Here is a 24424-nt window from a genome sequence, read left to right on the forward strand (position 1 = left end):
ATAATTTTAATTTCATTAATTTTCTAATTAAATAACAAAATTAAAAAATACAAGACTCCTAAAATGATGGAAAAAATAGAATAAAAATATTTAATTAATACAAGATTATAGTGTTGAGCGATGAATAAGGACAACTAAGGTTTTATGATGATCACTATTTAACACTTTCCCATCACTTGCTTTCTTGTCCTTTATTAAAAATTCACATGCCATGAATTCGAATTTCCCTAATACTTTTAAATTAAAAATAAAATAAAATTCCAGCAAAAGCGCACCAGCTGGTAATAAGAACATGTGTTTTTTTTTCTCTCTACCCGTCTTATATATTGATATACACCATACGACAGGTGGACATTTTTCTTCAGATCAATCAAACTAAACCGTCGGATTAATTGACTTCAATTCAGGCGCATCTTAAAATAGATTTAATAAAGGACCAAAAAAAAAAAAACCAAGACAAATTTTCATTTCTGTATTTCCTCAAATCAAGTGCATCTCTTATCACATGATTATCAAACACAAACGGATAAAAACCCATAATCATATGATCATCGCTGCAGCTCCATCATTCTGGAGAAGTCCTCGAAGCAGACAAACCCATCTTCGTTCTTATCGACACTCGCTATCATGCGCCGACAATCCTCTAACGTGCACCGCTCATCCCCTATTTTGTCCTTAAAAAACGCCATCAACTCCTCCGCCGTGATCTTCCCGTCATGATCTGTGTCAAATATATCAAAAGTCTCCCTCAGTTCCGGTTCGCAGGCGGGTTCGTCGCAAGCCGGTCCAACCACCTGGTTCATCAACGTTTCCAGGTTGATGTAGCCGTCGCCGTCGCCGTCACCGTCCACTTCGCTCAACATCAAGGAAACCTCGTCCCGGCTGGGCGGCTGCCTTGCGACCTTGCCAAGCAAAGCCTCGAGCTCGCTTCTCGATATAACCCCATCGTTATCTTTGTCTAACATTTTAAACGCCTGGCAAAGTTCTAGATAAAAATTAGCGGGAAAATCGGACCAGTCACCTGATGTTTGGGGCAAAACACTGGTGGGCGTTACGAAGCCAGCGGTAGCCGTGGAAGGGTACTGATGTTCTTTGAGGGTGGAAGAGACGGATTCGGAGGAGGAAGAGGAGGAAACGGCGGAACCGGAACTATAGGAGGAGGGGTCGAACTTGGAGACGATGGATCTATCTTTTTTATTAGATCGAAAGAGACGCTTGGGGCTGAGCCTATTAATGAGATTCATGATGGCTTTGGAGAAAAAGAAAGAAAGAGGTGGAACAAAGGAGGCGGGTGGAAGGAAAGCAAGAAGAAGAAAGAAATTGAGGAGAAAGAGGGGAAGAGGTGGGGGTGCTTAAATGCTTAGAGAAGTGCTGTGATGAGCTTCTCCATTGCAGCTTCCAGGAAGTTTCGTGTGATGAGAAATTTTATGAACATTTATATATTTTTATTAATACGACTTTTCCTTCCTTTCACTGTTAGTAGAGTCAGAATTTTTTAATTACACCCAACCCAACATTCAATGTTTTATTTTTTTATTCTAATTTTCCTACTTAAAGAATTTTTGTTTTTTTACTTCTACTCCTACTCCTACTCCTACTCCATTCAACTTGCACCACATGTCTTTTTCCAACTTCACTCTTTTCTCTTTTGTGTTTTTTATTCTAATTTTGTCAACCTAAAATTTATGAGAATTTTATTTTACTCACTAAATTAAACCTTTCTATATTTATATATTTTATTAATTTAATTTATATTTTAAAAATTTTCAAAAACTATTAAAACTTTTTCGATAAATTTATTAAACTTATGTCTAAATTCTTGAGTTGCTTTCACTGTTAGTAAAAATACAAAATAAAAAATAAAATTCTTCTTACCTAAAATTAAAATTTACCATTTTTCTCCAAAACTTTCCTAACTATTCTCCTGTTTTCGTAGAAACCAAACAAATATTTTTTCCGTCACTTCTCATATCACCATCTACTAAACTACCTCTTCTCGTAATTTTGGTTTGGTTTGAAAGTGCCTGATTTTGTCGTGTCTACTGCTGCTCGAGAACAAAAACAAGACTTTCTTTTTACATGATTTTTATATTTGTGTTTCAAAAAGGGTTTCTTTTTCTTGTGAATTTTCTATCTTCCGTGTATTTTCCCAACTCAAAGAATAATAGTACGGATATTGTAGCAGGTTGGGTAAAGTCTTTAACATCTTTAACAAGGAATATCCAACTTGCATCCTTGTTGAGATTGATTGAAAATATTGGCTAAATCAGTTAGAAAATGAGGAAAGATGTTTAACCTTACATATTATTAAATTAAGTTGTATATTTGTGTGATGTACGAATTAAAATAATAATTGAGTGCAGTGCTAATGTACATTAAGCTCTTAGAGAAAGAATAAAATTTAAATTTTAAAAATAATATTATTAAGAGAAATAACACTAAACATAGATCATGAAAAGTACCAATATATATATATATTTTCAGTGGTAAATAATAAAGCATGCTTTTACCAAACATACAGGATTTCAGTTATACCAATAAACATGATGTGTTGACAACAAGAGATGTAATGTAAGAAAGGGATAAAATGAGATATTTGGAAGTAGTAATCCATGGGTCTCTAGTTTTAAAATTTTTAAACTCGGTTTTATTCGGTTGTAATATGTGCCTTGGATTCTTCTACTACTATAATTCCCGAAAATTATGATAAAATTGTAATTGGAAAATAAAATATGATTGATTATCATCCCGTGTTTAAAGGACAAAATTGTTATATTTAAAGTTGAACTACTATATCATTTTAAAAAACATTTACCCAATTAAATATGGAAACTATTACTAACTATCATCTTACCATATTTGCAGATAAGCAAAGGGTAAAGATTTTCAAGTGTACCTCAACTACATATCTACCATTGTATTTGATTTCTCTTTCTTTTTCCGTGTTTAAGAGGTACCTTTCGAGTATGGATGTATTTGGACCTTTGGGTTAAGAGAATAGTATATAAGCTGTAACAATTTTCACATAGTGATTTCTCTAGTTATTTTTTATAATGATTATGGTTTTCTTCAATGAAGTTTTCCATCTAAATTCTATATTCGTTTATTTGTTGTAATTAATCTATATTTATTCCTCAATTTCTCAAGCGTAAAAGTGGAGGTTTGCCACACCAATTCTCACCATTAATGGTGGAGAGCATGGTTGTGCTTAGTGCTCTCCGTTTTGCCAAGGAGTTAGCTTCTACAAAATCATAGTTGAAAGAAATTCCATCCGCCACCCACCATGGAATTGACAGATCTCCTATCTCAATTATTATTGAAGATAAAAAAGTTGAGGCTCTTATATAAAACACATTTTAGATGCTGATAAAATTTGAGGATTTGTGTTATCAATTGAATACGATTTTCTTGATATGGAATTAGTTATTGGATGGGGATTAGATTTGGATGTTTTGTAATTTTTTATTTTATTTTTAAATCTCATTGGAAATTGTTTGAATGGTTTTAGATTTTTTTATTTAATTCTTAAACTATTTTTTTACTTAAATTAAAATATTAAAGTTATATTTATGGCATGTTTGGTTGGGGTGAACGGAATAGGGTTGTAATGGAATAGAGCTATAATTAGTAATTCAATTATTTGGTTGAATGAAATGAAATAGAAGCTGTAATAGTATTCTTGTATTTATTTGAATGAAATAAATTTGTAATAACATAAAGAAAAAAATTAAAATGACCAAAGTACTCTTATAAAAAATAGTTAAATGATTATTGTTCTTATTATTAAATTTTAATAAAATTATTATTAAATATAACTTAATAAAAATTAATTAATTAATTAATCATAATCTAATATAATTATTATTCAATATGTAATATGTATATTCATATATCTTCAATAAAATAGTAAAATATTTAATAAAGATAGTAATTTTAATTAATATATAAGTTATTTTTCTTTTATTTTGACTTTTCTCTTTTCTAATTTATCCTCTCCTCAAATGCTCTCTCCCTCTCACTTTGAAAGATGATTTGTTCATCTTTTTCCAGAAAATCATCTTGTTTCCTTTTTTAATTCAAACTCTCCTTTTCCCTTTGAAAGATGATCTATTCATCTTTTTTTCAGAAAATCATCTCCTCTAGTTTCCCTTTTTAAATCAAACAGAATTGTAACACCCTAAACTCAACTTGGAAGTCCAGCTCAAGTCCTGAGAGTTACATCATTGATATTAGGAATACCACATTTATAACGCAGTAAAAAAGAACCATTCATCGTATAATATCCATCTTAGCAATTAACTAAGTATATGATCTTCCCAAACATCATAATATCTTAGAATATCAAAATTCTTAATAGTAGTATTCAAAGGAAAGATAAAAGTTTAACCGAGCTCTTGCAGTGCCGACCCGTTCAAGTCTGAGAACCATCTAAAATTCAATTAGTAACAAAATGAGTTGTGAACTCAGTACGTAAAAGATGTTTATTCAATTGGAACACATTTATAAGATAATTCTCGAATCCCAAGATTCAGTTAAGTAGCAGAAGCAATTTTTGTAACATCCTAAATTAGGGCCTAGTCGGAACAATGGTTTCGGGACCACAAATCCGAAACAGTAAAATTTATTTTTATTATATTTTTATGGTATAAAATTTCACAAGATGATTTCGTGAAAATTTCGTTCGAAAATTTTGACGTTTGGGAACTCAATTTGGTCAAAAGGACTAAATTGTAAAAAGTGCACAAGTTGAGTTCTACATGTTAGAGGTGTCTAATTGTTATGAAATTTTAAATTGGAGGCCCTTAAATGGTAATTAGACCATTGTATAATTTTTTGGACAAAAATGGACATGAAATGGGTGAAATAGAATTTTTTAAGTTAGGGGCATTTTGGTAATCTAGTAATTAAAATGAATTAAAAACAAAATTAAAAGCCAATTTTTGTCCATCTTCTACCCCATGGCTGAAACTTGCATGGAGAAGACATAGCTAGGGTTTTTCAAGCTTCCAAACTCGATTTGTTGACAAGTTAGCTCGGGTTGGAGATCGTTGGAGGTAACCTCACACTATCAAGCTACCTCCTTTAGAGTATTGATGAATGTTAATGTCTTCAAGTGAGTGGCATGTATAGAGACTTAGTTTTATGATAGATGTTGTTATGATTAGCCATATGTATTGGCTTATATTGATTCATTGTATATAGCCATGAGATGTGGCTTGTAAGCCTAATTATCCATGATAAGTTCTAATGCTTGTGATATGATGATGTGTTTATGCTTGTGGGATATGTATGGTTGGTATTACGACATATATACATGATGGGTGCTTCTTGACTGATCGAAATGGTCATAGACACGTGGTAAATGTATAATATGGAAATAAGTTGATAATGTTTGAACATGAATCTTGATGTTGATTGAAGCTACTTGATAAATTGATGCTTATGAAAGTTTGGTAAAAGTGGTCATCAAATGATAAGGTCAATGAATATAGAATTGTTATCTTTAGATTTGATATTATATGAGTACGCGTAATAAGTGAATGATAGCATGTTAAAGTTAAGAATATTCCTTAGTGAAGTATGTTAAATCATTAAAATGATGCCATGATGTATATCTTTGATGTGTATAAAGATGTGAGAGATTAATGGTAACAAAAGGCTTGGAAAATAGCCTAAGTACTAGTCACACGAGCAGAGACACGACCATGTGTCTCAACCGTGTGGAGGACACGGCCTAGCACATGGGCGTGAGGCCTGGCCTTGTGGTTAAATTTATTTTGCTGATGTCATAAATAGAGAGTTACCGGCCTGAGGACACGGGCGTGTCCTTGTGTCCACATGGGCGTGTGACCCTGTTTCAGAAATTTTTTTCTAAGTTTCCCTAAAACTTTTTAAAGTTCTCGATTTAGTCCCAAACTGCCTTTAATGCATATTTAGAGCCTCGGTAGCTCGTGTAAGGTACATTATGTATGTGACTGAATACTTTTAATTTAAATGAAATTTTATGGCCCGGTTTTGCATGTTTGTGAATGTTTAAGTCTGATAATGCCTCAAACCCTGTCTCGGCGTCGGATACGGGTAAGGGGTGTTACAATTTCAGTTCACATACAAAACAGACCATCTACATATGTAGAAGCAATTTCAGTTTCATATACAGAACAACTCAGATTCAAATGCAGTTATTCCTACCTCCATCCACTACACACCATCTTCGGTCATTTCAGCACACTGTTAAGGGCGTTTAATGCCCAACCAACCCTACACACCATAGAGTATGTATCTGTCACGTTTACAGAGACGTAGCTTAGCTGCTAGATAAAAAATGCAACAAAGCACCAGAATCATATTTATATGCATCGTGGCTTAGCTACTAATTCAGAACAAATTACTTCCTTCTTCTCAATACCCTAACCCATACAAATACAGAATAAAAATATCCACAACATCTGTTCAATCATTCTAATTCATTTCACAAATAGATAATGCAATTCAGTGTCAGAAATAGTCATCATAGTACACATACAGTTATGTTATCCATATGTCAGTCATAGAGCATTATAGAGTCTCCACACAATCATATTTAGATCATTCATACATGGGGGAGGTCAGTGTTAGTGTTAGACAACATGCATGGCCTCAAAAACAAGATTCGGACCCTATTTATATGTCACATGGCCTAGACCCACGCCCATATTCTTGCCCGTGTGCCTCACATGGCTTGGAAACATGCCCATGTCTTCTGCCCTTATGGTTCTAAAAACTAAACAGAGAGTTACACGACCTAGACACATGCCCATGTTGTAACACCCCTAACGCGTAACCATTATTAGATTAGGGTTACGAGGTATTACCAGACAGACAGAACATTTCAGACCAATTCAGAATCACAGACATCACATAACATTAATACATAGGCAATCATCTGCAATCCATCTCTTATGAAGGTCTACGAGACCTAAATCATATTTTTAAGGAAAGTCAAGACTAAACTGAACACATTCATAAATTCCAGAACTTAGAAAATTTTTTCAATTTTGTTGAGGTCACACGCCCGTGTGACTGGGTCGTGTGCCTCACACGGGTACCAGACACGCCAATGTGATCTAGCCGTGCCAAAACAAGGCATACATACTGACTTTCACCCACGGCCAACAGACACACCCGTGTGCTATGACCGTGTGATACTTAGCTAGCTACTGACTTGAGCCCACGGCCATATGACACGCCCATGTGTCTTAACCGTGTGATTTTAAGAGGCTACTGCTTTGCATTCATGGCCACAAGGCACGCCCGTGTTCCCTGACTGTGTGGCACAATGCAGGCTTGGTTTAAGCCAACTTGCCACCCTTATTTGGGTCATTCCTACAAGCAATATTAAACAACTTATATACCAAAATTTTCAGCCAATTCCATGCTCAACACATGCTTCATTATAACTAAATCGTCATCATTCAATAACCTATTCAAATCCATACCAAAACACATTAAAAATCTTATTACAACAACATGCCAAAATACTCATTTCATAACTCACTTATGGCACCTTTTAACCCATGCTTAAACTTACCATTTCCTCAACTTGGCATATTTCAAAATGACCACCACATACAAGGCTATATAACCATTACAAGCATACACAATTTGGCATCACAAACCATTACCAAAACTAAGCACAAACATACCATTTGCTAGCCAACTCTCATGGCATAACATATATACATATCAAAGCTTAAATACATATACATTCTAGCCTATACATGCCATACTTAAAAATATTTACATTTTCAAAAGTACCAAAATGAGTTCGATAGTATGGTGATGATCCTTGACAGCCCCTGAGCTTGTGGTAGCTTCGATATCTATAAAACAATTCAAATGCACACACAAAGTAAGCTTTCAAAAGCTTAGTAAGCTCGTACTAAAATTATGAACAGTATATAAACATAAAACATCAATACATATATATATATATATATATATAAATTCTCAAATCATCTATCAAATCTATACCAATCCGATCCATAAGTTCATAATAATTCAATGAAATTCACCTAGATAATGTCTTCTACCACAAAGGTATCATACATACCTGGATCTTCTCGTACTTATTCACTTTCATTCTTACCTCTTGCTTGAGTAATTCAAGACTTTCCGTAAATTATTCATACTTTAACATCCGTACACTTAGTGCTGTAAGGGTTAGCCAAAGCTAAAATGATTCTGCACACTTAGTGCCATTTCAGTCAGTCGAAGCTAAGTTGGTATCGTATATAGCCGAAGCTATTCCAACTCGCACACTTAGTGCCATTTGTAGCCGAAGCTATATTAAACTGCACACTTAGTGCCAAGCATAGTCGAATAACATTATGCTCAAATTGTAATCAAATAGCTATACAATTTATGCATTACCAACGCACTAAAACATAGCTTTAACATTATTTATTACGTACGAACTTACCTCGCACTCGGAATTATCGATTTGAATTGTCTACTCGATAACCTTCGACTTTCCTCGATCTAAGTCCGAATTCCTCCTTTCTTGATCTATATGTTTTCAAAATTAACCCTTTTATTCACAAAATAATTCAGTTCAATCCATAAACACATATTTAGGGCATTTTACAAACTAGCCCTCACATTTTCACATTTTAACACTTTAATCCTTATTTCACAAATTCACAAAATACACATAATTTGCATATACAAAAGCTTAGCCGAATTCTCCTAGTACTCATACTAGTCCACACATTTTATTTATTTCACATTTTAGTCCCTCAAAATAACATTTTTACAATTTAGCCCAAATTGCTCAAATTCATCGAAAATCCAAAAACAAAACATTCAAACCCAACATCAAGCTTTCTTAATTCATCATATAACATCACAAAGCTAATGAATTCATCCATGACATGTTTTCAAATCATCAACAAAATCAAAAATTGAGGCATGGGCTAGTTACAATACTTAACAACGATCACAAAAACGTAGAAATTATCAAAAACCGATCAAAACTCATACCTTAATTAAACCTTGTGTGTGCCGAAACTTAAAGCTCTTCAAACATAGGTTTTATTTTGTATTTTCAATGGATGAACATACATAATGGCCTTATTTTTCATGTTTTGTTATAATAATATTTACATAATAAATATTTTACCATTATAACCTTTGTTAAACCATTATAAAATCACATAATGGATGGTTACTAATGTCTATTCAAAATTCCAATGGTCAAATAACCACATAAGGATCTCTCATTTACAAAGCCATATCAAATAGACACTTTAACAAGTAGCAGGCAACTTTTATATTTTACGCAATTAGGTCTTTTTTCACAATTAAGCACACAAACATTCAAATTTTCATACGAGACTTTCACACATGCTCATTCACATATAATAGGCATGGAAAATAATATTAAAATATTTTTTTCTAATTCTGAAATGTGGTCTCGAAACCACTATTCTGACTAGGGTCAAAACTGGACTGTTACGATTCTCCCCTTTAGGGATTTTCGTCCCCGAAAATCTTACCGTTAAAAAGATTTGGATATTGTTGTTTCATAGCATCTTCAGGTTCCCACGTGGCCTCTTCAATACCATGTTGATGCCACATCACTTTAACTAATGGAATTTTCTTATTACGTAACTTTTTAACATCTTGAGCTAAGATTCAGATAGGCTTTTCTTCGTAAGTCATATCAGACTGAATTTCAATGTCAGACGGAAGAATTACATACGAAGGATTGGATCTGTATCGTCGAAGCATCGATACGTGGAACATATTGTGAATCTTTTCTAACTCTGGTGGTAACAACAATCTATATGCTACCGGCCCAATACGCTCGATAATCTCATACGACCCGATGAACCTCGGACTCAACTTTCCTTTTTTACTAAACCGAAGCACTTTATTCCAATGAGACACATTCAGAAACACTTTCTCGCCGATCTTAAACTCAATGTCTTTTCTTTTCAAATATGCATATGATTTTTGACGATCAAAAGCTGCTTTCAAACTATCTCAGATCACTTTCACGTTCTGTTCAGTTTCTTTTATCAAATCAACCCTGTGAATCTTATTTTCACTGAGTTCAGACCAGTATAATGAAGTTCTACACTTTCTACCGTATAAGGCTTCGTACGGTGCCATTTTGATGCTCGACTGAAAACTGTTATTATAAGCAAATTCAATCAAAGGTAGATACTGATCCCACATACCTTCAAACTCAATAATAATCCATTCAGATTGACCATCTATTTGCGGATGAAAAGCAGTGCTGAAGTGCAATTTTGTGCCCAAAGCCTCTTGCAATTTCTTCCAAAAATGCGAAGTGAATCTTGGATCTCTATCAGACACGATAGATATAGACACACCATGCAATCTCACGATATCAGAAATATATAACTCAGCTAATTTATTGAGTGAGTAATTAGATCGAATCAGAATAAAATGAGCTGATTTCGTCAAACGATCAACTACAACCCAAATTGCGTCTTTCTTTCTCGGAGATAGGGGCAAACCTGAAACAAAATCCATGGTTACTCGATCCCACTTCCACTCAGAAATCATGTTTGGTTGTAACAAACCATATGTCACTTGATGCTCAGCTTTAACTTGCTGACAGATTAAACATCTTAAAATAAAGTCAGAAATATCTCTTTTCATTCTCGGCCATCAGTATAGTTGTTTCAAATCGTTATACATTTTCGTACTTCTCGGATGTACAAAAAAATTTACTACTGTGAGCTTCACTCAAAATCGTCCGAATTAACTCCGGATTTCTCGGAACACAAAGTCTATTTCTGAATCTCAAACAATCATCAACATCAACTCAGAATTCAGAATCACACTGAGCTTGTTTTGCTATTAATTCATTATCAGACTTCTGAGCCTCACAGATCTGTTGTATAAACAAGGGTTTTGCTTTCATTTCGGCACAAAGCAAGATATCATCAGACAGAACTAAATGAGCATTCATTGCATGCAAAGCAAATAACGATTTTTGACTCAAAGCATCAGCAACAATATTTGCTTTTCCTGGGTGATAATCAATAACAAGTTCATAATTTTTTAATAACTCTAACCATCTCTTCTGTCCCAAATTCAGATCTTTTTGCGTTATTAAATACTTCAGACTTTTATGATCAGAAAACACGTGACATTTCTTACCAAACAGATAGTGACGCCAAATATTCAAGGCAAACACAATAGCAGCTAACTCGAGATCGTGAGTCGGATAGTTCTTTTCATGCGGCTTCAACTGTCTCGAAGCATAAGCAACAACTTTTCCTTCTTGCATTAGAACACAACCGAGTCCATTTAAAGAAGTATTACTGTAAACAACGAATTCTTTACTAGATTTAGGTTGCACAAGTACGGGAGCTTCAGTTAACAGAGCTTTTAACCGGTCAAAAGTTTTCTGACATTTCTCAGACGATTCAAATTTCACATATTTCTGAAGCAACTTTGTCAAAGGAGTTGCTATCACAAAGAAATCTTTTACAAATCGTCTGTAGTAACCAGTAAGTCCTAGAAAACTGCAGGCTTCAGAAACATTTCCTGGAGGCTTCCAATCCAGAATAGTAGAAATTTTGCTTGGGTCAACTCAGATACCGGAGGCTGATACAATATGACCCAGGAAACCAACTTCTCGCAAGCAGAATTCACATTTACTGAACTTTGCATACAACTATTTATCTCGCAGAGTCTGTAGCACTATTCTCAGATGCTCGACATGCTTAGATTCATCACGTGAATAAATCAATATGTCATCAATAAATACCACAACAAATTGATCTAAATACGGTCTGAAAATTCTATTAATTAAATCCATAAAGACAACAGGTGCATTCGTTAATCCAAAAGGCATAACTAAAAATTCATAATGCCCATACCTCATTCTGAAAGCAGTTTTCAGAATATCAAATTCCTTTACTCGTAACTGATAGAAACTCGATTTCAGATCTATCTTCAAAAACACAACAGATCTTTTAACTGATCAAACAAATCATCAATTCGGGGTAAGGGATACTTATTCTTGATAGTCACTTTGTTCAATAACGATAATCTATACACATTCTCATTGTACCGTCTTTCTTTTTCACAAATAGAACCGGACATCCCAAGGTGAGAAACTCAGTCTAGGAAATCCTCGATCGGTCAATTCTTACAACTGAGACTTTAATTCTTTTAGTTTAGTCGGAGCCATTCGGTATGGAGCTATCGAAATCAGAGTAGTACCAGGTACCAATTCAATGCTAAATTCTACTTCTCTAACTGGAGGTAATCCCGGAAGTTCTTTAGGAAACACATCAGGGAACTCGCAGACAACAGGTACATATTCAAATTTCTTTTTTGATACTCTTGAATCAATCACATATGCAAAATAAGCTTCACAACCCTTTCTCAAGATACTTAAAGCTTTCATCGAAGATATTACAGCCGGTAATCCATTCAAATCACTAGATTCAATTCTGACTATTTCATCATTCTTGCATCTCAAATCAATAGTTTTCATTTACAATTCACCACAGCTTCATGCAAAGTTAACCAATTCATACCCAAAATTATATCAAACTCCTCAAAAGGTAATAGCATCAGATCAGCCGGAAAACAATTGTCTCAAAACATTAACGGACAATTCTTGCAGACTTTATCAACTAGAACACATCTGCCTAGGGGTTTCGAAACTTTAATTACAAATTCAGTAGACTCTACAGACAAAGTCTTACTGTTCACTAAGTTCATACATATATAAGAATGTGTTGATCCAGGATCTATCAAAGTAATCACAGAAGTATCATAAAGAGTAAATGTACCTGTAATCACATATAGCGATGAAGCTTCCTCGCGAGCTCGGATAGCATACGATTTAGCAAGTACATGAGCCTCAGATCTAACAGCTGTGTCTTTCGTTCCTCTTTGACTACCACTTACATTTTCAAAATTTCTGGGAGGTCTACCACGAGAAACATTACCACTCTGCCTCAGATTCTGAACATTATCTTTTTCAACGAAATCTGGGAAATCTTTTATAAAATGATTTCTTGAACCACAACTATAACAAACTCTGTTATTACTTTTTCCCCAGTATTCACCAAAGTGTCATCTTCCATATTGATCATATTCAGGCCTTTTATTCTTTGCATTATCAACACTAGCAACAGACGTGGCTGAAGATTTGAAATTCAATTATGATCTAGCATGATCTCTATTCGAATGTCCCACATTAGCCGTTGAACGACTGGTATCATCTCTAAACTTCTTGGATCCAAATTGAAATGATTTGCCTGATGATCTCTTTCGTACCTCTCTAGCTTCAAAGTCAGCTTTTCTTTTCTCTTTTCCAAGATCTTCCGCTTTACATACTCGTTCAACAAGCACCACAAATTCTTTGATTTCTAGGATCCCAATTAGCAAACGAATATCTTCGTTCAAACCGTCTTCAAATCTCTTGCACATTATCGCTTGTAAAGATACATATTTGCGGGCATACTGACTCAACCTTACAAATTCTCGCTCGTATTCTGTGACAGGCATACGGCCTTGTTTAAGCTCGAGAAACTCTTTGCATTTCTGATCAATGAATCTTTGACTGATATACTTCTTCCGAAATTTAAATTGAAAGAAATCCTACGTAACTTGTTTACTCAAAACCACAGATGTCAAAGTTTTCCACCAATGATACGCCGTGTCTCTCAGCAGTGAACATTACCTTTAATACATTCTTCTAAACTCAAAGACAACTCATCAAACACTCTTATTATGTTCTTTAACCAAAACTCAGCTTTTTCTGCATCATCACTTGTTGTAGCTCGGAATTTTTCAGCTCCATATTTTCTAATCTTATCTACTGGTAGTCTACTAAACTGTACCGAATTCACTCGTGGCATATCAGGAGTTTGAGGAGGATTAACCGAGGGTGGAGGTTGTTGTACAGCCAGATTGGTTCTAATGTATTGGGTGAACCAATCATTCATCATCTGTTAGAAGGCTTGTTTAGCCTCACCATCACGACTACTCGTAGCCGGTCAAGAATCAGCTTGCACTGTCCCTTGCACGGGAGCAGACGCATTACTTTCAACATCGTCAGCTACAGCTCTATCGGGATCCATTTGCTATATAAAAGCACATTTCAATGTCAGGATTCATCACACTATCGCAGTTTTAGATATATGGCATGTATAGCTAGACTCACATACGCTATGGTAGTCCTAGAACTGACTAAACCTGGCTCTGATACCAATAAAAATGTAACACCCCTAACCCGTAACCGTCATCGGATTAGGGTTACGAGGCATTACTAGATAGACAGAATATTTCAGATCAATTTAGAATCACAGATATCACATAATATTAATACATAGGCAATCATCTACAATCCATCTCTTATGAAGGTCTACGAGACCTAAATCATATTTTTAAGGAAAGTTAAGACTAAAACGAACACATTTATAAATTTCAGAACTCAAAAAAATTTTTCAATTCTATTGAGGTCACACACCCGTGTGACCAGGCCGTGTGCCTCACACAAGCACTAGATACGCCCATGTGATCCAGCCATGCCAAAACAAGGCATACATACTGACTTTCACCCACGGCCAACAGACACACCCGTGTGCTATGGCCGTGTAATACTTAACTAGCTACTGACTTAAGCCCACGGCCATATGATCCGCCCATGTGTCTTAACCGTATGATCTTAAGAGGTTACTGCTTTACATACACAGCCACAAGGTACGCCCGTGTTGTCTGACCGTGTGGCACAATGCAGGCTTGGTTTAAGCTAACTTGCCATCCTTATTTGGGTCATTCCTACAAGCAATATTAAACAACTTATATACCAAAATTTTCGGCCAATTCCCTACTCAACACATGCTTCATTATAACTAAATCATCATCATTCAATAACCTATTCAAATCCATACCAAAACACATTAAAAATCTTATTACAACAACATGCCAAAATACTCATTTCATAACGCACTTATGGCACCTTCTAACCCATGCTTAAACTTACCATTTCCTCAACTTGGCATATTTCAAAATGACCACCACATACAAAGCTATATAACCATTACAAGCATACACAATTTGGCATCACAAACCATTACCAAAACTAAGCACAAACATACCATTTGCTAGCCAACTCTCATGGCATAACATATATACATATCAAAGCTTAAATACATATACATTTTAGCCTATACATGCCATACTTAAAAATATTTACATTTTCAAAAGTACCAAAATGAGTTCGATAGTATGGTGATGATCCTTGACAGTCCCCGAGCTTGTAGTAGCTTCGATATCTATAAAACAATTCAAACGCACACACAAAGTAAGCTTTCAAAAGCTTAGTAAGCTCGTACTAAAATTATCAACAGTATATAAACATAAAACATCAATACATAAATATATATAAATTCTCAAATCATCTATCAAATCTATACCAATTTGATCCATAAGTTCATAATAATTCAATGAACTTCACCTAGATAATATCATCTACCACAAATGTATCATACATACCTGGATCTTCCCATACTTATTCACTTTCATTCTTACCTCTTGCTGAAGTAATTCATGACTTTCCGTAAATTATTCATACTTTAACATCCGCACACTTAGTGCTGTAAGGGTTAGCCGAAGCTAAAATGATTCCACACACTTAATGACATTTGAGTTAGTCGAAGCTAAGTTGGTATCGTATATAGCCGAAGCTATTCCAACTCACACACTTAGTGCCATTTGTAGCCGAAGCTATATTAAACTGCACACTTAGTGCCAAGCATAGTCGAATAACATTATGCTCAAATCGTAATCAAATATCTATACAATTTATGCATTACCAACGCATTAAAACATAGCTTTAACATCATTTATTACGTACGAACTTACCTCGCACTCGAAATTGTCGATTTGAATTGTCTACTCGATAACCTTCGACTTTCCTTGATCTAAGTCCGAATTCCTCCTTTCTTGATCATATGTTTTCAAAATTAACCCTTTTATTCACAAAATAATTTAGTTCAATCCATAAACACATATTTAGGGAATTTTACAAACTAGCCCTTACATTTTCACATTTCAACACTTTAGTCCTTATTTCACAAATTCACAAAATACACATAATTTGCATATAGACGAGCTTAGCCGAATTCTGTTAGTACTCATAATAGTCTACAAATTTTATTTATTTCTCATTTTAGTCCCTCAAAATAACATTTTTATAATTTAGCCCAAATTGCTCAAATTCATCGAAAATCCAAAAACAAAACATTCAAACCCAACATCAAGCTTTCTTAATTCATCATATAACATCACAAAGCTCATGAATTCATCCATGGCACATTTTCAAATCATTAACAAAATCAAAAATTGAGGCATGGGCTAGTTACAATAATACTTAACAACGATCACAAAAACGTAGAAATTATCAAAAACCGATCAAAACTCATACCTTAATTAAACCTTGTATGTGCCGAAACTTAAAGCTCTTCAAACATAGGTTTTATTTTCTATTTTCGGTGGATGAACATACATAATGGCCTTATTTTTCATGTTTTGTTATAATAATATTTACATAATAAATATTTTACCATTATAACCTTTGTTAAACCATTATAAAATCACATAATGGATGGTTACTAATGTCCATTCAAACTTCCAATGGTAAAATAACCATATAAGGATCTCTCATTTACAAAGCCATATCAAATAGACACTTTAACAAGTAGCAGACAACTTTTACATTTTACACGATTAGGTCTTTTTTCAAAATTAAGCACACAAACATTCAAATTTTCATACGAGACTTTCACACATGCTCATTCACATATAATAGGCACGGAAAATAGTATTAAAATATTTTTTTCTAATTCAGATATGTGGTCCTGAATCTACTATTCCGACTAGGGTTAAAACCAGACTGTTACACATGTCCTTGCCCATGTGCCTTACACGGCCTGGGCACATGCCCATGTCCCTAACCGCATGCTCTTAAATCACAAACAGTGAGTTACATGGCCTAGAAAGATGCTCGTGTCCGTTGCTTATATGAACCCTACACTAACATGGCCGCACAATAACATTTTTACAATTTAGCCCAAATTGCTCAAATTAATTGAAAATCCAAAAACAAAACATTCAAACCCAACATCATATAACATCAAAAAGCTCATGAATTCATCCATGGCACATTTTCAAATCATCAACAAAATAAAAAATTGAGGCATGGGCTAGTTACAATACTTAACAATGATCACAAAAACGTAGAAATTATCAAAAATCGATCAAAACTCATACCTTAATTAAACCTTGTGTGTGTCGAAACTTAAAGCTCTTCAAACATAGGTTTTATTTTATATTTTTGGTGGATGAACATACATAATGGCCTTATTTTTCATGTTTTGTTATAATAATATTTACATAATAAATATTTTACCATTATAACCTTTGTTAAACCATTATAAAATCACATAATGGATGGTTACTAATGTCCATTCAAAATTCCAATGGTCAAATAACCACATAAGGATCTCTCATTTACAAAGCCATATCAAATAGACACTTTAACAAGTAGCAGGCAACTTTTACATTTTACACGATTAGGTCCTTTTTCAAAATTAAGCACACAAACATTCAAATTTTCATACGAGACTTTCACACATGCTAATTCACATATAATAGGCACGGAAAATAATATTAAAATATTTTTTTCTAATTCGGATATGTGGTCCCGAAACTATTATTCCTACTAGGGTCAAAATCGGACTGTTACACATGTCCTTGCCCATGTGCCTTACACGGCCTGGGCACATGCCCATGTCCCTAACTGCATGGTCTTAAATCACAAACAGTGGGTTACATGGCCTAGAAAGATGCTCGTGTCCGTTGCCTATATGAACCCTACATTAACATGGCCACACATGGCCTGGGCACACACCAATATCTCTGGCTGTATGGCATTAACAACCACATTTTTCGGAGTCTAAAATTCATGAAATTAAGGGTTTTTGGTATGCACCTGATGTAGTTTTGATGCAGAAACAACATAAGGGACTTTAAAGCCTAACACAACCATCCAATTACACAATTAAACTAGTTAATTGGTAATAATTCCTAATTAGCTGTATCGAAAGTTTTTACATGAAACCTTCAACGGAATTAATATTTACTGAAATCTCAATGGCGATCGTTGAAATTGGCGTGTCACTGTTCGCTACACCCAATACTTCCGTCTAATAGTAAAACAAACCATCATCAATCAAAGATTCTGATAATACATTCAAACACTCGATTCAGAGCAAGTTACGAAGAACAAAGGAAAAAATCGTGAAAACAAATGAATTGACAACGACTTACTCAACAGCCTTTCGATTGATGTAATTTACTGCGTATAACTTCGGCTAGGCCGTATTTGCTTACGACCACAATTAGAATGAAGCAAAAGTAAAATAATTGAAAAAGAAAAAGAAAAAGAAAAAAGAAAGAAAGGAAGAACAATAGAAAAAAAATAAAAAAAAAAGAATAAGAAGAAGGAGATGGCAAATTAAGATTCTAATAACTTCCCATCAAACTTCTTACACTTAGCAAAAATGTTCTCTATTGCATACTCCGGGATTTGAACATAGGACCTAACGGAATAAAAATACTTAACTAGTGAACTAATAGGCTCATTCTTGGCATAAGTTTACACTGAATTAAACTTAACTATATAATGTATGGTTAAGGGTTGCTTTTAAAATAACAAAAATATTAATGATGCGACTCAAACTCTAGACCTTAAACACGATAGTAGAACACAAAGTCATAGATACAGAAATTAATTACTATAGAATCTCACAATTAAGTTCTCAAATTTTAGAACGTTATAGGAGTGTTCTTTGTTTGGCAAAAAACTCTAGATTCCGAAAACGATCATCACTGCCTCTGCCGCCACCTCAATTATGACCAACCCAGAAGAATTCTCCTCTTTTTCTTTCCCATCTTAGTTTTTTTCTTAAAATTTATCACAAAATTTTAGATCTACAGAAATTACTTGTGGCTTTCGCCACTATTTTTGTCGTTATCTGCTGCTTGCATTTCAAAAAATTTCTTCTGGCATTTTGTCATCTGTTGCCATCAATTGTTGATGTTCACTCTCCTCTTTTGTGTCTCATTCTCTCAAAAACCCAGAAATTAGAAATCCTTTTTTCAGTTTCTGGTCGCCAACCACCATGCCCATCGTTTCCATCCACCATTCACCACCAATTGAATACCCAGAAATTTAAAGAACTTCTATCTACAATGACTGTGAATTAACTCAATCAGAGTTTCTCTTCAATTTGCTATAAGTTTCCCTCTTGGGGATGTGTTGAATGATTTTTGTTTTTACCATTTTTTCTTTTCCCTTTTAGTTTTTGGCTGGGTTAAAATGGAAATAATAGAAAAATATATATTCTGAGTTGCTTGGAATAGCTTTTCAGAGGATGAAGTAAAGAATGGCTATCTAGGGACTTTGAGGATAGTTCTGTAATAAGCTATTTTGTTGAATAACACTCGACCAACCAAACTAATGGAGAACTATTGCACTCAGAATAGACATTAAGCCAGTTGGCTATTATAGCCAACCAAACGTGCTGTTAAGTTTTTTGGTTCTTTTATATTTTTATAATTTGGAGTAAAATGATATTTTTTTAAATATTAAGGGTTAAATTTGTTGTATTTTACAAAAATTAAGAATAAATTGATAGAATGTGTAAACACTAAATGTTAAATTTGATATTCTGACAATAAAAAGAGCTTATGTTTGCCTTTCGTTATTAACTAATTGTTACCAAATGTGCGAACACCTGGACTGGAAATACTGCAACAAAAAGATATAAAATAGGTAGCGCTGTCCACAAGTATACGGGTCAAATTGTAATATAGTTTGTTTATAATGAAACACTTAGAGAAGTATTTCGAGGACCGTACCGAAGAGATTGCCAAATAGAGAAAATCACTATTAAATTAATCACAGAAAATAAGTACTAATCTAGTCAAGTTACGAATTAGTAGTGCAAATCCAAAACAATAATAAAATTAATAAATTAATTTAACTTAAACTAAAACTAACCCTAAGTTAACAGTCGGTTTCGACTATGGGAGCCCCTTAGCCTAGAATCAATTGCAACCCTAATTATTAATTAAGTCAATAATTACCCTTAATTAAGTATTTACAAGATACCCTTTAGGTCTCACCTGTCTAAATTTTCTACTAGGGGTGTTACTTCCTAGCATACTAATTCCCATGAATAAACACTTAATTTTAGATTATTATTTACTCAATCAATGAATTAACAAAACAACCAAATCATGTGGGATTAATATTAAACACAAAATGTATTCAAATATTCATACAAACATTCAATTAAAACATTTAATGAACGAAATATAAAAAGAAGAATAAGAATAAGAGAATGCTCGTGAATCAATCGATGAAATAATGTAATTCTGGAACATCCTCCGCTCACGATTGTTTAACTTTGAAATAGGATCTTCCAATTAAGCGAATATAATGAAAAGTAAACTAAAAACTAAAGAAAACAGTGTAAAGAAATATGTCTATCTAGGTTGACTTTCTCTAATGTGGTTATAATGTGACTTATATAGGCTACATTCAAGGTATTAAGTGCCTAAAATACCCTTGAAGCAAGTACAGTTTAATTAGGAAACAAAACCCTAATTAGTTGTCAAAAACATGGCCACTCTTGTCCAGGTTTTAATTGTGTTGTTACAACATCAAAGAACCCCTCGTTGCGACGTCATCCCTGTTTCGTCCTTGGTAGGTAATTTAAATTTAGGATTTCCGTTGTAAGATTATTTATTAATGAGCAATAAAGTTTGTCTCTAAAATTAGCTAATTTTAAATTTATGGTTAGGACAAATCCAGTTAAGTTGTGACACTCCATACCCGGATTCGGCGAACGGGTTGGGTAAGGGTGATACATTCACCACACAATACAGCAAAATAGACTTTTAGCGGCATTTTTAGCAGCGTTTGTACAAAAAACGCAGCAACAGTTGTACATTAGTGGCGCTTAAATAAAAACGCCGCTAAAGGTTAGAGCTATAGTGGCGCTTGTAAAACAAACGTCGCAAAAGATCACTATTAGCGGCACATATGTAAAAAACGCCGCAAAAGATCAAGCATTAGCGGCGCTTCTTGAAAAACGCCGCTATAAGTCGACCATTAGCGGTGCATTATGAAAAACGCCGCAAATAAAATAAGCACAACGCCGTCGTTTTATCTTGAGCTTTAATGGCATTAGCGACACTTTTGGAAAAACTCCGCTATAGATAGCATTAGCGGCGCTTTTATAAAAAAGCCGCTATAGATTAAGCATTAGCGGCACTTTTTGAAACACGCCGCAAAAAGTTTCAGCATGACCCTGACCTTTTTTGTTGTGCATTATTGTCATTAGAGTTTATGGGTTATGGTTTAGGGTTTATAGTTTATAGTTTATTGTTTAGAGCTTAGAGTTTAGGGTTTATGGTTTATAGTTTGATATTTATGGTTTGGGGTTTAGGGTTTAGGGTTTGAGATTTAGGGTTAGGGGTTTAAAGATAAATATGGTGAACTACTTAACTTGTGTATCTTAGATTTTTTTTATAATATAAATCTAAATAAGATAAATATAAATTATTATTATAAAAGAATATATATCAAAATGGGTTAAATTCCAAAAGCATACATGAACAATGGTTTAGTGTGCAATGGGTTAAATCCCAAAAGCATAAATTATGAACACAATATTTATTTGAACCTTAAATATTTTAAAATATTATTTTAAATAATTTCTTATATAATCGTAAAAGAGATAGTATTAATCTTAAAATATTGAACTAATTATCATTATAGTTTAAGGTTTATGGTTTAGGTATATAATTTAGGGTTTAAAGTGTATGAGTTACTATTTTAAGGTTTATTGATTATGGGTTTAAGGTTTATGGTGTATGGTTTAAGGGTTGGAGTTTAAGGTTTAGAGGTTAGGGGTTAAGTGTTAGGGGTTTAGGGTTTAGAGATCGATTATGTTTTATGATTTAGGGTTTAGGGGATAGGGTTAGGGGTTTAAGGTTTAGAGTAATTAGTGTTTTGTAATTTATATATTAAATAATTTCTTATATAATTGTAAAAGAGATAATATTAATTTTAATATATTAAAATTATGATTATAGTTTAAATTATGTAAGAGATAATAGATAAATTTTATATATATTAAATGGTTTAGGATTTAAGGTTTACTTGAGATTTGTTAAATGATGAAATTTTATACAATCAATTAATGCTTTTATATTTAAAAATATTTAATCTAAACCATTTAATATATTTAAATATTAGATTTTAAAAAAAAAACATTGGATTTAACGGCGCTAGGGTATAAACGCCGCTAAAGGTTATTCTATTATACTAGATGACATCGTTTTTTTTGGATTTTTAGTGGCGTTTTAGGTTAAATCGCCGCAATAGGTTTGATTTAGCGGCGCTAGGTTATAAACGCCACTAATGATTATCTTGTTTATATCAAAACGGTGTAGTTTTTATGGATTTTTAGTGGCGTTTTTGGTTAAAACGCCGCAATAGGTTTGATTTAGCGGCGCTAGGGTATAAACGCCACTAATGGTTATTATGTTTATATCAAAAAGGTGTAGTTTTATTGGATTTTTAGTGGCATTTTAGGGTAAAATGCCGTAATAGTTTTGCCCTTAGCGGCGCTTGGAGATAAAACGCCACTAAATGTTATTCTGTTTATGTGAAAACGCCGTCGTTTTTTTTTGGATTTTTAGTGGTGTTTTAGGGTTAAACGCCGCAATAGATTTGTCTTTAGTGGCGCTAGGGTTTATTTTGTTTATATCAAAACGGCGTCGTTTTGTTTGGTTTTTAGTGGCGTTTATGTTAAAATGCCGCAATTGGTTTGCCTTTAGCGGCGCTAGGAGAAAACACCGCAAATGTTAATTTATTTTGTGCTAAACGGCGTCGTTTTGCTCTCTTCTTTTTTACCCACACCGAGTTATTCATTTTCCCCCTTCTCCCTGGTTTATTTCCCCCATTTTCCCTACTTCGAATCCCTAAAATAATCACCCCTTCTCCCTAATTAATTTCCCCCTTTTCCCTAATTCGAAACCCTAAAATAATTACCTTTTTTTCCCAATTCGAAATCCAAAATCCCCAGTAAATGTTCAGTTAAAGGAAGCGGTAGTAAGAAAGGGGAAGGAGCACATTTGAAGCTAGGAACGGTTGGAAAGAAATTCTGGTAAGTTCTCTTTTGGACTGTTTTTGTTATTTTCATGCTAAAAAATTCATCATACCGGTGTTGATGTTTCGGTTTTGGAGCTATCGAAGGAAAAGTCTTCGTTCAATGGAAGTAAATGTCCTTAAATTCATCACAAAAATACTGTTATAAGTTGTAATACTTGGAAAGTTTTTTGTTTTAAGGTAACAAAGACAGCCAAGAAAACTACCATTTTACGTTTATACTTATGGTGTTTCATTTTTTGCTTTCTTGATTTAGAGCTTACAATAGTAAAACAGGAACAAAAAATGGGGGGTAGAGTTAGTTTAGTGGACAAAAATGATGGTCCAACTCCAAACTAAAAAGAAGGTAGCGACTTTAGTGGGAGGTTGAGTTGAATGAATGGATTATGAATATATATTAGAAAAATATATGGGTGCAGAATATACCGATTGCCATCTCGAATATTTGGATCCCCTTCCGTTTATTATAAGGAAGCATGCACTTACACATCCCAAAGCCAAGTTCTATTTCTTTCTCGATCATCTTTCTCATTTTATCATTGCTATGTTAAAATCTCCTCTTACCTCATACACCACCAAGAACTCTTCACTGACTTCAGTATTGAGAGTATTTTGGAGTATAGACTCCGTCACCCCATAGTTCAGTTCTTATTTACAAGATCTTTAACACCTATCCATGAACTTAGTTATCCTGCTTCCAATCAATCTAATATTATAAAGACCTAATTGATAAAATATGCTTCACGTTAGATTGAAGTTGATATCGGATTAATAAAAATTTTTAATTGATAAAATTTTGATACTTTAAAAACTCAATTAAAATGTTTTAATATTTAGGTGAGTTTATAGATGTGTTGTAAAATTAACTCAAGTAAATATATATATTTAATAACAATCATATATTGTAAATTAACTCATTATTTCTATAGTGGCATTGGGATAAATCTTTGAACCATCAAACAAAGGGGAAATTTAATGGAAAATCAAGATAAAGTTACAGTTTGTTGGTTCATGTCAGTGTGGGGGTCGGTTGCCCACGTTTCCATACTTACCCTTTCTTTTCTCATAGAGTTCTATGGCCTTACCCTAGCACCTCAAAATCATGGAATATGCTTTCATTTCAAAATTTTGAAATAAAGG

At 33.8% G+C, this 24424-nt stretch overlaps 1 protein-coding gene across 1 annotated transcript; it reads right to left on the reverse strand.

The window, feature by feature from the left end:
• Positions 1-354: 354 nt before the first annotated feature.
• On the reverse strand, positions 355-1522 carry LOC108454284 (probable calcium-binding protein CML35). Its single transcript, XM_017752699.2, has one exon. It carries the CDS (start codon positions 1242-1244, stop codon positions 549-551), a length of 696 nt encoding a protein of 231 aa, XP_017608188.1. The 5' UTR covers positions 1245-1522; the 3' UTR covers positions 355-548.
• Positions 1523-24424: the final 22902 nt, after the last annotated feature.

The sequence above is a fragment of the Gossypium arboreum genome, chromosome 9 (assembly GCF_025698485.1).
Source record: "Gossypium arboreum isolate Shixiya-1 chromosome 9, ASM2569848v2, whole genome shotgun sequence".
Lineage (NCBI taxonomy): Eukaryota > Viridiplantae > Streptophyta > Magnoliopsida > Malvales > Malvaceae > Gossypium > Gossypium arboreum.

Excerpts from the sequence above, each read along its gene's own strand:
- LOC108454284 (XM_017752699.2), bottom strand. The coding sequence starts at position 1,244 with ATGAATCTCATTAATAGGCTCAGCCCCAAGCGTCTCTTTCGATCTAAT.